This window comes from Eurytemora carolleeae, unplaced genomic scaffold (genome assembly GCF_000591075.1).
Source record: "Eurytemora carolleeae unplaced genomic scaffold, Eaff_2.0 scaffold882, whole genome shotgun sequence".
Lineage (NCBI taxonomy): Eukaryota > Metazoa > Arthropoda > Copepoda > Calanoida > Temoridae > Eurytemora > Eurytemora carolleeae.
Window position 1 is genome coordinate 87,071 of NW_019396784.1, and position 17,095 is coordinate 104,165.

The 17,095-nt window shown below is 32.0% G+C and overlaps 1 protein-coding gene across 1 annotated transcript; it reads right to left on the bottom strand.

Annotated features, from left to right (window-relative positions):
- Nucleotides 1-310: 310 nt before the first annotated feature.
- Nucleotides 311-15,096, bottom strand: LOC111708675 (protein Daple). Its single transcript, XM_023482115.1, has 15 exons — nt 15,005-15,096; nt 14,013-14,159; nt 12,623-12,695; nt 12,114-12,230; nt 10,915-10,971; nt 10,214-10,270; nt 9,358-9,410; nt 8,224-8,300; nt 7,185-7,326; nt 5,446-5,511; nt 4,051-4,187; nt 2,033-2,063; nt 1,660-1,821; nt 595-904; nt 311-370 (listed from the first exon to the last, which is right to left on the bottom strand). Exons 2-14 carry the CDS (start codon nt 14,072-14,074, stop codon nt 637-639), a joined length of 1,302 nt encoding a protein of 433 aa, XP_023337883.1. The 5' UTR covers nt 14,075-14,159; nt 15,005-15,096; the 3' UTR covers nt 311-370; nt 595-636.
- Nucleotides 15,097-17,095: the final 1,999 nt, after the last annotated feature.

The window sequence follows — 17,095 nt, forward strand, 5'->3', positions numbered from 1 at the left end:
AGATTCTAAATTGTATCCCATTAAGTATCCAATGATTCACAAACGTTATTAACTGTTAAGTTTATAATCATACATCAAGATTTTAACGATCCAAGTTGGGAATGGTATAAAACACGCAATCGCATTGCAAAAAGTCAGCAATTCACAACTAAAAATGATAATACCTATTTATAACAGGTGATGCATACGATATTAACAATAATTACTTCTTTGTGACAAAACTAGAACTTTGGTATGTAACTTTATATAAATTATTTATGTATAATACTTTCTGTCTCATTAGCAACTTTGATGGAAGGTGAGATTTTTCGCCTTTTATAAATAAAAGCACTTCTAAGTTTGGTAAATGGACTGTATCTTGAAATGACCCCTATTAAAGAATTGTTAGAATTTTTCACAATGGTACACATCATACTATTATATATATCCACAATAATGAAGAAGATATCGGTCTGTTAATTGACTTCTTTGTCTCTTCGACATAAATACGCAAGTAGATTTGATTTGAAATAATGAATTTTCATGAAGTAAAATTAGGATATCTTTAACCCAAAGGCGAAAGTCCAGAGGGTACCATTGTGAATCAGAAAGGACATTAAAACATTTATATTTAACCGAAATAAGGCAACTGGAAGCCTAAACGCATCCATATTCATACCAAACTGAACTTTCAGATGCGGAGTCTTTTTTACTTTCTTCGTCGTCAGTTGGTGGGTTTGAACCTCTAGGTTTCGGCGGTCTGCTGGGAGGAGGTGTCTGCGGACGCCTGGCTGGTAGAGGAGGAAGGGAAAGATCGGTATCGCCGGTTTTTTTCCAGGACGTGAGCCGAGGTTCTTCGCCAGCTCGGGATCCTCGGCCGCCGATGACGTCATTTCCGGCCGATAGGTATACTCGGCTAATAGATCTAAGAAGGAAAACAGAAATAATACACTTTCTTAAAAACTCCTAAGCAACATGACTCCAAGGAAAAGGCAATAAAAGGTTCACCTTGTAGAATAATATTTAAAATTGTTATGTTTTCTGAGGTGCAAATGGTGGATATACAGAAATTGTAATGCAACAAATGGCAAACCATATTTCTTCCTCAACTTTCGATAATCTATAGATCTCCTTTTATTTAAATACAATACAAGGGACTGTCCAGAAAAAAATGAAAGGGGGTATAGGCTTGAAACCTTAGCATTTTAGGAGTAGATAAATTTATATAAATGTAAAACATTTTGTAAAAAAATCGTAGGTTTAAACAGATCATATACAGCAAACCAATCTAAAAACAACGATATCCCAGAGGAGCCTAAGAAACTTAGGGTTGCTTCTTTTATTATTTGAATTTGATAATTTTTCATTTAAAATAAATATAATTTGATAAAATAATAAATATGTCAGCATCATGAGACCAAAGCTCCCACCAATGGCAGTGCAATATCATTTTCACGTGTCTCTGTCTGAATCATGTGACCAGTATACTGCACTGCCATTGGTGTGAGTTCTGGTCACGTGATACGGACGTATAAATAATATTATCAATTATATCTTTATGGTATCGATCAACTTCTAAACTGCATAGGTTTCAGTCAATATACCCCTTTTCATTTTTCCTTTACAGTCAATTTGAGCATAAAGGAATCATATAGTTATACCAGCATTTAAATTGTTTACCTTGGTTGGGTTTCACTGGACTTTCTTACTGAAGTCGGGGTTGAAGAGAGATCCCTAGAAGAGGTCAAGAGATCCCTTGACGGGGTCAATGCGTCCCTTGTACTCAGTCCCAGAACTGAGCTTGCATCGTCTTTGGTATTGAACTCAGGATAATCGTACTCTCTGAACCCAGGATAATTTTAATCAATTTCTCGGTCACAAGTGTAACAAACTTGAAAAAAAATCATTGATATATGTTGATTATATTATTCATTCCGAAAATGAAACCTATATCTAGTCAAATTTTAGGTTAAGTGAATTTGACATTAAAAAGAGCAGACAATATCGAATTTATTTATAAAAAGTTTTTATTTTGAATTGAAATTATTCATCCCTATTGTCTCTAAACAAGTCTCGATCTAATCCTAAACAAATTAGTAATTTTTGTAGCTAAATCAAATTTACAGGAAGATTTGGAACTAATTTCCTGAAAGGAACTAAAAGCATCATTTTTAGTGACCCTCCTTGCAAAGAGAGCAATGCTGATACATTGTACAACCTTTGTGTGTTTATCGAGTACAGTACTGTACAGTGCACACCCCGCTAGTATTCAGATGCACATTACTTTGGGCGCTGTGTTCGATGAACATACAAAGGTTTTCAGGACCTATCCTTGTAAATCGAGAATTGCCACCTTTGTATGGAGGGTCACTTGAAATTACGGTTCCAGTCCCTTTGAGCTGGATAAATTTTAACAGTTTTCTTGGTTAAAAGGTTCAGAGTGTAAGGAATTTTTTCACAAAATTTCCCCCTTTATTTTCAAGAACTTTTTTTTCTTTTTTCTTTTGACCGAGAAGAATGTCTTTTCAGTTTCTAAACTACAAGGTTACCCACAAAGGATGCATCTTGAAAGACGACCTAAAATCTTTAAATCTGACGATTCTAAGTATTATACCTAGAAAATAGTCTTCATGACTTGGCAAAGAAACAAGTTTAGTTGCAAGAAATCATGGATTCAAGTAAAAGGGCCATGTGAACTATGTACAGTCGTTTCTGAAATCTTATGATTTGTGGGTGACCCTGTATATTCTAATAAGAATAATAATGACAATCATTAAAAAATGATAATGATGATAAAGTTAGTGATCATAATGAATGATAATTAAAGTAAAAATGATGATAATACTAATATTGTAAATAATGATATTGATATAACCATGTTAAGTATAGTCATACTAATAATGTATAATTGTATTACAGACATAATGGGGGGGGGGGGGACTTTTCCTTGAAATTCAATGTACTGATATTTTATGATAAATCCCCAGATTTAAAGGTTCAGGGAATACTTAAGAATGATCGAAATAACAAAATGTTTAAATATCAAAGGCACACTAGCATGTTGTAAAGATATCGAAATAACAAAATGTTTAAATATCAAAGGCACACTAGCGTGTTGTAAAGATATCGAAATAACAAAATGTTTAAATATCAAAGGCACACTAGCGTGTTGTAAAGATATCGAAATAACAAAATTGGAGTGTGTGGTAAAAACTGATTTCCTTTATGCAATACAAGGCCAATAAAAATTTTGTATTGCCTTTGGGAAGTAAAATTTTAATTGCACAGACTTCAATCCTAGAATATTTATTTTCTTATAAAATACCCTCAATATTTTAAAATTATTTTAAGGAAAGGAAAATTTTTATGGTGGTAAGTTTTTTATTAATAAGGGGATAAAAAAGTATCAATTTTAAAATATCTTCCCCGGGAAGGGGTGGGGGGCTTGATTCTAAAACATATTACCCCCCATCCCCATGCATGTTTTTTTTATCATTGACATTTTAGGATACTATAAAAAAGCAGAAACTGAGTGCACATCTAAATGAAAAATAAGAGAAAAAGGGTATTTTCAAACATTTTGCTACACCCACGTTTATTTGAATCATGGTTATATATTCGAAAAATCTAAATTAGAATTCAAATAAATTATTCATTTCACATCTACTGCTTTAATTTACTGTATCCTGCATTCAGAATGCAATAATCAAGAGTTTAATTCTTCAAGTTTGATGAGGTTTAAGTATTACGTAAGAAGCACTGGTTAGGCCTCAAGATAATTTTATTTTTATCTTTAATAAAACTTTTTAAGATTTATTCACAATATTTTTTAGAAATTTTAGGAATATATAGATTATAAGTATGATTTTGAATAGTTTGGAGTTCAGGTTGATTCTAAATTAAGATTTTTCTGAGATGAGTCGAGTGGTCAGATTTTTAAAGTAATATGAATTAATATATCCAATAGCGGAAAAATATGAAACTATTGATCATTATACATGCATCACATGTAGGTATTTGATCTTGATCGTATCCAAGACAGGAGAAATATGAAACTATTGATTATAATACCTGTATCCCTTGTAGGTATATGATCTTGATCGTATCCAAGACCGGAGAAATATGAAACTATTGATTGATTATCTTCCTCTTCCTTCTCCTCCTCCTCATCCAACCCTATACCCATCATACTGGCAGGCAAACTTCGCCTGTAAGAGAAATAACAAGGATAAAATATTTTCCTATAATTAACCAGGGGTAAATATTTTCCTATATTATACAGGGGTAAATACTTCCCTATATTATACAGGGGTAAATATTTTCCTGTATTATACAGGGGTAAATATTTCCTATATTATACAGGGGTAAATATTTCCCTATATTATACAGAGGTAAATATTTTCCTGTATTATACAGGGGTAAATATTTTCCTATATTATACAGGGAAATATTTCCCTATATATATATATTATACAGGGGTAAATATTTTCCTATATTATACAGCTTGGTTTTGAGATTCTAAGTTCAGTGGGTCTAATTTTTTAGGGAAAAATGGCTAAAATCATAATTTGAGTTTGGGTATTAGGCGTGAGTAACTATGAGTACCCTGGGCAGTGCACCGCTGGGTTCTCAAGCTAGTCTTTATTAACATTCTTTATTTAAAAATCATGTCTGTTGAAACCTTGTTGAAAGTTCTCCCGAGAAAATTTTGAAAAAACTGATTGGAGCATTTTATTAAGGATAAAATATTAAAATAAATATTTGAGTTTCAAGAGGAAATTAATAACTCCAGTTAAAGAATCAATTTTTAAAAATTGTTATAATTTTAAAATGTTCGATAAAATTGTGGGAGTGGTCAGTGTTTCCCACAAATTACCATTAAAAAGGATTATTAACCTTCTTCATTAAAAGAATTTTCACTTAATTTCATTTTAAGAGACCCGGTTGTGGAGCTCAACAGAATGGCTCGTGATTTTTACAGCAATAATTTTGGGTATATTGTGTATTTTTAAATATCTGACCTTTTTTGAGTTTAAAACATTTAACCTAATAAATTATACTTTGCTTCGCGCTTCTTATCAATCGTTTTAGTTTTCAACTTTTGCTATGAAAGTGACCGCTAATATTCATTATCAAGATTCCGCGTATTTTTTTGTATAAATTGGCGCATATCACAAAATAATATTTTTCCTTCATTTTTTAGAATATTTCGCAAAAAAATTAATTATTAACTTTGATCATCCATAAACCTTCCCTGGGATCATGTGAGGTCCCACACAAAATTTCGGACCGATCGGTTCAGCCGTTTTGACGTTCATTGGGTACAAACAGACACACAGACAAGCAAAGTATGTATATAGAAGATATCTGTCACCACAAATAAAAGAAGCTAATAACCATTTCACAACAACAAGAAAGCCCATTATTCTACAGTTTGATGGGCATCACTGTAAACATTCTATTTACCTGAAGAGAAGTTTGTCCCCTGAATGTAGATCCCCCCCTGACGTCAGCATAGCTTCAGAAGGTGACCTAACATGAATAATAATTAACGGGTTTAGTTATACAAATTTTAAAACGAACTTTGAAGTAATATAACTCAGCGCAGGTGGTATTTCTAGATAAAAAATGCATCAAAAATAAAATATTTGGCATTAAACATACGAGTGTTAAAAGGTTAGGAGTCCAGACCGCCTACTAGTGCCCAATTAATTCCAAAATAACAAGAGATGAAAATATGTTTAATGTTTATATAAACAGATGTTAGAAGATTAAGATTTCTTTGGCGAGCTTTCAAAACTAAAAGGAAACTGACTCGAGGACAACTTAAGAAGTCAAATAATGAATCAACCGAAAATGTTGGAAGTAATAAATGATGTGAAATATTATATTACGAAATCATGACAATCACAACATAAAAATAACATGCCTGACAATGTTAGTTTTAGAAAACCATGACGCAGAAATATTAAAGATTACATAAGTTATTATTTATATTAGTTTCGGGGGAAGAGTGGTTACTGGTTTTCAATAACACAATTATACAATTGTTACTTCCTGCAGCGATAGAATCCAATAAATTATATTTTCTAACTAAAAGTGGAACTGAATAACAAATATAATGAATGTCTTCATATCAAATTATTAATGACGCGGACTTAATTCACAAGAACACAAACCGATATATTCATTGTGAAAGGAGCTTAAGACGTAATTTCAAGTGGCCCCCTCCATTTATAGCCTTTTGTCTGAAAAAAATGATATAGTTATCCCCATGTTTTATCTTAAACTTAGTTCTTCTTACAAATGCGGTTCTATTCATAACAGACAGATAGAAGGAAATTGTTAAAATTTAGCACTGGCTGAAGTGCCTGGAGTTGCTCGTGAAGAACAAAAAATTTGAAAAAAAAATTGATTTTGGAAAAATACTCGAATTAAAATTTTTTTCTAGCCTTTGCTACCCCCTGGGGTATTCAAGGGATCTCTAAAAAATATCAGCCAATTTGATCCAGCCGTTTGGCTAACGTATATTCAAATATACAAATATATATAGAATAAAGATATATCTGACGTATGCATATAAATAAACCGATTAGACTCACATATTTAATCAATTATTTCTTACGTTATTCAGTCATGTTTATACCGATCATACTCATACTAATTTAAATAAACATTTAAATTACAATTTGGTAAATTTCTCGGTAATGTTTTAGATATCAAATTGTATTAAATTTGATATTTATAGTCTACAAACTAAAGTTAGTATATTATCCATTCTGTTTGAGATTAGGCACTATTGAGAACTTACTTTTGATGTCGCACTATTGCAATTGAGAACTTTCTTTTGAGGACAAACTATTCAGAACAAACTTTTGAGGACGCACTATTGAAGACTTGCTTTTGAAGACGCACTATTGTGAACTTACTTTTGAGGACGCAGTATTGTGAATTTACTTTGAAGAACGCACTGTTGTGAACTTACTTTTGAGGAAGCACTTTTGTGAACTTACTTCTGAGGACGAATTATTGAGAGCTTACTTTTGAGGACGCACTATTAAGATTATAGACTGGACTATTAAGGAAGGAATATTGAGTTCACGAACTATTTAGGATGCGTAAAGGACGCACGTTGTTGTTGTGGACCAACATCGAGGACGCAAACATATTCCTATATCGTAGGCTTAAATTAAAATACTACCAACCTGCCCTCACTATCAATACTCTCATTTCCTCCACTCCCTAGAGAACTAGTATCTTCTTCTATCCTTCTATTCCGCCCAGGAGAATTCAAGAACATATTACTCCCAGCTTTCTTCATTCGTTTCACCAGGGTCAACCCAATACCTGTAGAATAGGGATAATATTATAGTTATCAACCCTATACCTGTAGAATAGGGATAATAGTATAGTTATCAACCCTATACCTGAATAATAGGGATAATAGTATAGTAACCAACCCTATACCTGTCGAATAGGGATAATAGTATAGTTATCAACCCTATACCTGGATAATAGGGATAATAGTATAGTTATCAACCCTATACCTGGATAACAGGGATAATAGAATAGTAATCAACCCTAATACCTGGATAACAGGGATAATGGTATAGTAATCAACCCTATACCTGGATAACAGGGATAATAGTATAGTTATTACACCTTTATCTGGATAACAGGGATAACAGTATAGTAGTCAACCTTGTATTGGTCTTAGGTATTTTCCCAAAGGCATTTTCTCAAGGGTGAATTCCCAAGTGCCAAGGACCGAGCGCTTGTGCTAGGATATGCCACTAGGGTGCCGTGTGCTGCGACTAGAACAGTCTAGGTGCCGAGCGCAGCGACTAAGACAGAATAAGTTGGTAATTGGGAAAAATCCTTTGGGAAAGTACCTAACATCTCTAGATACATAACAATCAATCCTAGCGGATTTTTTATACAGTGAAGAATTTGTGAGAATTAATTTCATGTTAAGATAGAAAACCAGATATCTTCCAAATTGTTAAACGTAAAAAGGTTTTAAGCGTACCGGAACATTTAGATATGTAAATGGAGGATTAATTATAATCACCTTTATAAGAATAAAAGGCAGGTAAAGAAACAGGGTAAAAAAAACAGAAGGTATGAACATTGGAAAATATTGCAGGATAATATAAAAAACTCTCCTGGAAAGGTTAAAAAATGTAAAAAACGCTGAAAAGGTTAAGAAAAAAGAAGGAATTTATTAATATTAAAATGTTATACCTTTTTTCTTTGGCGTTGTATTATCCATTTTCTTATACTGTTCCATAATTTTCTCTTCCAGTTTCTCCTTCTGTCTCCTAAATGTTAAAAAATTATCATTATTCTTTGTTAGTGTACTTATGTTTATCGTATTTTCCTGTGCTAAAGAACGACCTACAACATAAACTAAACTTAATGGAATATCTCGATTTGACGGTTAAATCTGATTTTTCTGCTTTAAATATTAATGCAATTAAACATTATACTTTTTTTTTGTGAAAATTAGAAAATGCTTAAAAAATAATAATAATCATTTGTTATTTTCAACATTAATATTATTAGATCTAAAAGAATTAATAGTTTAAACTACCAAAGTCACTAATGTTATGTTAACATACAACTTGAGTGTTCCTTTGACACATCATAAAGCAAGTTAGGTAATAAACTATATTAGCAAATTTCATAACTCATAACTGGAGGATTTCGTCACAAAAAGTTGAGGTGGAGATGAAAACTCGCCATTGGTTAAAAATAGATAAAAGAAGTTGTAAATAGGATGAAGGGGAAGGGTATTGTATTCAGTTAAAAATAGAACGGAACCATTCACGTTCGTGATTTTGGTGGAAAACTTTTAACATAAATATTTTCTTCAATTTTACTGAAGAAAAATACTAAAACTCCAAATTCTACATAATATTGTGTAGCTCTCTACTGTTCACATTTTTTGCATTACCAAATTATATGCATATTAGTATATTCCTTATTTGGACTTGATATTATTAACTTTTTAAAGATTAAGCGCTAACTAGGGCATGATAACCAGTCTTGCATCTTTGGTCTTGATAAGATAAGATAAATAAAAATTGCGTTCTATTAGTTTTTAAAACTAAAAAAACTATGAATCTATATTTACGGAAATATTTACGTGATATTTTGTATACTAAATACCAAACGTGGGCGGCACATCATTTCATTGGTCTCAACCAATTACTGATAAAGACTGGTAATAAATAAATTTCTAAAAAAACATTACTCCAACCCGTTTTTGGAAATAATTTTGTTTTCCTAGAAGTTAATTATGTTTGCCGGGGGTTTATTAACTAAATTAGGGTTTATTAACAAGATTAGGGAAGTAAATGATGTTAAAATAGTAACCTGAGATTATTCATTTTATCACTGTATTCTCTCTCCTCCTCGTGAAAATGCTCCTGTGTCAACACAATCAAATGTCGTCTTTAATAGCATAAAGGTTATGCGGGAACATGAGTATATAAATCTGCAAACTGAGCCCGAAACTTAACATAGAGTTTCTTTACATTCTATTACTGTTTTCTGATTTCTTAAATTGACCCTGAAAAGAAAACTCGGCAGTTTTCGTCAAACGTTAATTTCTTAAATTTCTGGCTCTGATAAGTTGTGTACACTATATAGTATACAGTGCACAGTGCAGTGTACAGTTAAGTGTACAGTGAAGTGTACAGTGCAGTGTGCAATGTACATTGTACAGTGCACAGTGTAGAGTGCAGTTTGCAGGTACAGTGTGCAGTGTGCAGTGTGCAGTGAGCAGGGTACAGTGTACAGTGTACAATGTAGAGTGCAGTGTAGAGTGTAGAGTGCAGTGTGAAGTGTATAGTGCACAGTTACAAGTGTACAGTGCACAGTGCAAATTGCACAGTGCATATTGCACAGTGTACAGTACAGTGTACAGTGTACAGTGCACAAAACATTTTCTATTTCCGAAGTATTTTAACTTGCTGGATCCGGATCCGCTATATTTTTACATAAATATGTAACATATCATATTTTTTATTAATTATAAATTTTTTCAAAAATTATATTTTTATTTTTAATCTTTTAAGTATTATATTTTTATTTTTAATCTTTTAAGCATTATCTTGAAAATCCTATGCTAGAGCTATGCATGATCCAATATGACGTGGACAAAAAATGCCCAAAGGTGTGGAGGCCTTAAAGCCGATTCTAACATATTTAAGTAGAAATGATTTTGTTCCTTGTCGTCAAGTGTTTGAGTAAGAAGATCATGATACTGATACAGTAGTAGAGAAACCTAAACAAAATAGTTAATAAACAGATTAGTCCTGTCATCCAAACAGCCAACTAAATTATTAAATGTTCTCTAAGGAAATGTATCCCTTGTATTACCCCCCGAAGAGTTAAGAGAGGGGATTATGATGATACATGTCCCTAAGTCAACTTTTAAAGGCCAGCTCATTAAAAAAATAGACCTCTAACGTCAATGGTAACGGTGCTAAAGCTTTACAAAAATAAAAAAGTAAGTCGAAAAAATGTTTAAAAATAATTTTTTTACTGTGAAAAATATTAACATGTGACACATATGTTATAACATCCATTTTTCAAGGACTTTTCAAATAAATAATATTAAGATCCGCAGCTTAATTTATAAAAAATTATTGATTACTTTTGATTTTTTAAAACACCGACCAGCAGTTTGACCGTCCTCCCCCCTTCAAGGAATTGATTAATTTTTCTAAAAACCTCAATCCCAGTTTTTAGCTTCTTAGTATCAAAAATAATATTTTTTAATCTTGAAAAGTCCAGGTCAAAAAAAATGTTATGACAAAAAAACGTATTTTAGACATTTTTAAAATTAAATTTGATAAATTTACAAGGAACAAAATGTTATATCTTAGAAAAATAAGAAAATTTATTTGACCTTAATAGTTTAAATACCTGTGACATTAGAGATTTTCTATCTTCTTCTAGAGACAGATTTAGTTGATGCAAAACCTATAATAAATCATTATTTACAGATTTACAGAATACAAGTTAGGAACTTGTAATTTTTTCTTACATAGTAATGAAGAGCTGATCAGGAGTCAGCACTTCAAGGGACTGTGGAAGTAAATTCAATTTACCAGATCCATTTAAAGAGTTGCATTCCATTTTAAACCTTTTTTCTCTGGACAAATACACTTCTCAAATGAAAACACAATTGACAATGGTCAATTATCAAAAAAAAAAAACGACCAGAGGCCGAATTTAAAGAATTTGAGCCGCGACTTGAATTTGAGACACGGCTCAAATATAGTTGGTTCCACTTAAAATTCTATTCAATGTTTCAAGATTTAAGCCGGCGCTCAATTGAAACCGGTTTTTGGCGGATTTGAGACGCGGCTGAAATTCATTAAGTTCGGTCTCTGTATCAGCATTGCTCTGACAGAATTTTTAGATTGTCTTTGACAGTCCTTTCTCCTAGTATTCGACAAAAATATGTTTTTTAATCTCATATCTTAACTTGACTGTTTTCAACATCCAGTATTGTTTATTAAATTTACTGTTCTCTACAATCAAGTATTGTTTTTTTACCTCACATCTGTTAAGTTTACTGTTCTCTTCATCAAATATTGTTCTTTACCTCACATCTGTTGTTAACTTCACTGTTCTCTTCATCAAAATTGTTCTTTACCTCACATCTGTTGTTAACTTCACTGTTCTCTACATCAAAATTGTTCTTTACCTCACATCTGGCTATAACTTCACTGTTCTCTACATCATGTAATGTTGTTTACCTCACATCTAGCTATAACTTCACTGTTCTCTACATCAAGTATTGTTCTTTACCTCACATCTGCTGTTAACTTTACTGTTCTCTATATCAAGTATTGTTCTTTACCTCACATCTGGCTATAACTTCACTGTTCTCTACATCAAGTATTGTTCTTTACCTCACATCTGCTGTTAACTTTACTGTTCTCTATATCATGTATTGTTCTTTACCTCACATCTATTGTTAACTTCACTGTTCTCTACATCAAGTATTGTTTTTACCTCACATCTGTTGTTAAATTTACTGTTCTCTACATCAAGTATTGTTCTTTACCTGGCATCTGTTAACTTTACTGTTCTCTACATCAAGTATTGTTCTTTACCTCACATCTGTTGTTAACTTTACTGTTCTCTACATCAAGTATTGTCATCTGTTCCCTGCCATCACCCAGTTGACCGGCCAGCTTTGTATTCTTCAACTTTAGCTGATTGTTCTCAGTCTAAGCAAAAAAGTAGAACTTCATTATTTTTCAGAGTCAAATGTTATCAAAATGCTTTACTGTTCTCAAATCCAGGGCTTTTATCAACCAGCATTTGTGAGTAAAATTAAGGATAGGGAACAATATTATTCTATCATGATTCATGATATTTCAGAGCAGCACTGGAACCAGTCCCTTCCCTTCCCTTCCCTTCCCTTCCCTTCCCTTCCCTTCCCTTCCCATTCCTTCCCATTCCTTCCCATTCCTTCCCATTCCTTCCCATTCCTTCCCATTCCTTCCCTTTCCTTCCCTTTTAAGGTTCTTAAAATCAACATTTTCCACAAGAGTTACCGATGGGAATAATTTTTATTGATTATTGATAAATATCAAAATTAATTATTATGAGCAATTACCTTTAATGTTTTGTAATCTGTTTGAAGATTACAATACTCTGTTTTCATTCGTTCATTTGCAGTAAACAGGGACCTTAATTACAGATCTATGTAATATATATCAGATTGTGAACAGGGACCTTAATCACAGATATAAGTAATATAAATCAGATTGTGAACAGGGACCTTAGCGTTAGATATATGTAAAATATATCAGATTGTGAACAGGGACCTTAGTGTTAGATATATTTAATATATAACAGATTGTGAATAGAGACCTTAATGTTAGATATATTTAATATATAACAGATTGTGAATAGAGACCTTAATTACAGATATATGTAATATAAATCAGATTGTGAATAGGGACCTTAATGTTAGATACATGTAATATATATCAGTAGGGACCTTAGTGTTAGATATATCTAATATATATCAGATTGTGAATAGAGACCTTAATGTTAGATACATGTAATATATATCAGATTGTGAATAGGGACCTTAGTGTTAGATACATGTAATATATATCAGATTGTGAATAGGGACCTTAGTGTTAGATATATCTAATATATATCAGATTGTGAATAGAGACCTTAATGTTTGATATATCTAATATATATCAGATTGTGAACAGGGACCTTAATGTTAGATACATGTAATATATATCAGATTGTGAATAGAGACCTTAATTACAGATATATGTAATATAAATCAGATTATGAACAGGGACCTTAATGTGAGATATATGTAAAATATATCAGATTATGAACAGGGACCTTAATGTGAGATATATGTAAAATATATCAGATTATGAACAGGGACCTTAATGTAAGATATATGTAAAATATATCAGATTGTGAACAGAGGCCTGAGAGGACTGTATAGCGTATAATACGTCAGGTCAAGTGACCTTGTGATGTCGATTCACAACGATATCCTCTAAAACTCTATCTAAATAATAACCTATTTTTCTATCAGAAGTGTCAAATTCTCACTACTTCCTTCATTGCCTCTGCGTGATAAATCCGCGAGTCACATATTAAAATCATCAACAAGGGAGGGTTAATTAAACGCAAAATATCCCTTTAGTGTAAGAATTTGATATCTACTACAGGAATCAGTATAAAAGAGTTAAGAGACCTAATACAACAATTTTTACAACAAAATGAATCCGAACAGATGAATGACTGAAAGTAAATTGCTAATAAATGTATAAAAATATATAACCTGTTTCATGCTAAATGATAGTTTGTTATCGCTTTTAAGAAACAACTGAACATGTTTTCTAATATCGCTAATTTCGTTAAATTTATCACAAACGTTTTTTTTTCACCTATAATCAGCCATTTATTCGCCCAAAATCGTTACTATTCCACCGTAATCGTTTTCTTTAAATCGATTAACTTCTTACCTAAAGTCGTCCTTGAGCCTGCTGTGTTCTGAGCGTAGGTTACTGAGTGTCTTCTTGTCCATGTTCAAGGTTTCTCTCTCCAGGTCCAGTGCTTCCTTAGCTCGGAGAATATCATCTTGTCCCTGGGTGAACCCAGCTATTCTCTCCCTGGATACAAATATCAGGATGTATATTTGAATAATGTTTCCCAACGGATATTTCCCAAGATGCAACTTCCCAAGGGTATTTTCCCAAGTGGCAACTTCCCAACTGTGCAATTTCCAAAGCGACAATTTCAAAAGTCTGTCCTAGCCGCAGCGCTCGGCTCGCCAGCATGTACTGGTCTTAGTAATCGGCCCTTTAGCCCATCTTAGCTGCAGCGCTAGACCATTGCAGCCAGTGGTACTTCGGAGGGCCAAACATAAGTGCATAACCCTTGATAAATTGCACGTTTGGGAAGTTGCCACTTGGGAAAGCCGCCCTTGGGAAAATCGAATATCCCTCCCCCTCATGTAGGAGAATACTTAAATTTCCAATCTCTTCCATGCAAATGCAATTTTTTTAAATTTCATAAATTTATCAATCTCAAAAAATGACAAGATTTGAATGGTTTTTATAAAATAAAATTATTAAACATGTCAGTCCCAAACCTAAATTTCTGAATCAGGATTGAAAAATGGTCTTGTTAGAACAATCTTGTATTTTCTTTAAGGAATGATGATGGTTGACAGATGACTGTTTTATCTACAGTGAGAACCAGAAAAATAAAGACAACATTTAATTAATACTGTAGTGCATTAATCGATGTTACAAAGCGAATAGCTGTACTAGTAAGTTATCAAATTACTTATTAATCGAAATGGGTCTGTTTACACTGCACAATTGCTGTGTCTCATGTTCATTGAGGTATTTAAAGTCATAAATTGAGTCTGAAAGTCGACTTCCTATTCCAGAGTTTTCTGGTTCTCACTGTATTTATAAATCATAACTAGCTTTCTAGGAACTGGTCTTACCTCAGTTTAGATATTTCAGATCTGAGATTTCGTTCATTAGTTTTCAACTCTTCTCTCTCATCCCGTAACCTGAAGAGAAAATAAAATGAAAAACATTTGGACTGAAACTTTTAAAATAAACTTGAGAAGAACTTCTCAGAGATTTCTTGATCAGAGTTTAATCCCAAACTTTTGAAATGCACTAATCCGTTTCTTATGGATATCTGCTGAAAAGGTTGCCCAATTTAAAGTCATAAAAATCTGCCTTCGGTCAATAAGAAACGTAAAACATTGATCATCATTTAATTAATTGTGAGTCCCACTGTTTAAGATAATAGAAGAAAGTTTCCACTCATAATAAAAAAATGAAGGATTTAACATGAAATTTAATTCCCTTTGGACTCTTATATAAAGGAATTTTACAAGAATAACAACAACAGCAAAATATTATGATAAGATAGAACACCAAAACAAGGAAAGAAATGAGAAAACAATCCGATGAATTTAAATTTTTAATCTTAGGTATAATTGAATAAATATGGTGGCTGAACAGTTAACCTGAGGTAAACACTATTCTCCTGGGTTACCCACAAAAGATGAGACTGCAAAGACGACAAAAACTCTTAAAATATAAGGATTCCAAGTTCAAATTAAGTCTAATAATGCCTAAAATATAGTATTCTAATGGCTTATTTGTCAAAGAAAGAAACAAGTTTACAGTTTACAGGGAATCATGAATATAAAGATACAGATTTCAGATAGTATAAATTCTGTATAGTCGTCTCTGAAGTCTCTTCCTTTGTGGGTAACCCTGTATGTTAGTGTTGGTAAATTTAATTCTAAGTCGAGCTTTAATCATCATTGAGATAATTGAACCTATCAAAATAATAAAAAATGTGGGGCCAACAGCATCCAAGCTTCAGAATGGAGTTTTAAGTTCTTAATATAATAATAATAATAACATATAAATCAGATTGTGAACAGGGACCTTAATGTCAGATATATGTAAAATATATCAGATTGTGAACAGGGACCTTAATTATAGATATATGTAATATATATCAGATTGTGAACAGGGACCTTAATACAAGACCGGAACCTTGTAATTTTCAGTGGTTCCCAGTATTCTATTCTTGGTTTTACTCATTAATTTTAACTAAGTAAAACTTTAGAAAAAATATCTAAATTTAAGTTTTCTTGAGAATTATATCACGGAAACCTATATAAGAAGGGAAACGTTTAGAAAATCTAAAACGTGATGATGATAATTTAAACAAAATTCAGTAAATCTCATCATGCAACCTTCGACAACGTTTTAAGTTTTCTGTATTTTCAAACCAAGACAAAGCAAAACTTCGTAATTTAAAATATATACATGGTCTACAACATGAGATTGCACAAATATCGGGAGTAGCAAATCAGAGTTTGTGTTAAGATTCTTTGATTTCAAAATCTTTATTTGTCGACCTTTTCTTTAAAAATTAAAGTCAAATTAATTTTTTTATTAGAAATTTTTATGTTTTATATTTTTAATTTTTGTTTATTTTTCTCACGTACTTTACTTTTAATGCTTTGTTTAAAAATATCAGAAATTACAATGAATAGTTTTATTAAAACATTTTTCCATATAATCTTTTCAAATTAATGTTAACAAATTTCTAATAAAACATTCTCCGAAACGTACGTGCTTTGTAAAAAAAATCTGTTCAATAGAAAACTAATAACAAACTTTTAACAAAAATTATAAATCTCCAAACTACGCCATTGGAGATAAAACTAGAAGTATAATTCAGAGGGCCCTTATTTCAGCTTTTTAGGCCTGGCCCCAAAGTTCAATCTCAGCTCCCTTAATGGGACTGTAAGCGTAATCCTACAGATATTTTGGAACTTGACAAGGGTCCGTGAATCCAAATATATTTTGTATATTTTGATTGATATTTTGCAACTTGACTAGGGTCCGTGAATCCAAATATATTTTGTATATTTTGGTTGATATTTTGCAACTTGACAAGGGTCCGTGAATCCAAATATATTTTGTATATTTTGGTTGATATTTTGCAACTTGACAAAGGTCAGTGAATCCAAATATATTTTGTCTATTTTGGTTGATTT

Bases quoted from the DNA above. Each gene is read 5' to 3' on its own strand.
- LOC111708675 (XM_023482115.1), bottom strand. From the start codon at position 14,074: ATGGACAAGAAGACACTCAGTAACCTACGCTCAGAACACAGCAGGCTC. The intron at 10,271-10,914 runs GTATTTAAACTA...TATTTTGTTTAG, and splicing joins GAAAATCTCTAATGTCACAG to GTTTCTCTACTACTGTATCA. The intron at 7,327-8,223 runs GTATAACATTTT...CCTATTCTACAG, and splicing joins TACAACGCCAAAGAAAAAAG to GTATTGGGTTGACCCTGGTG.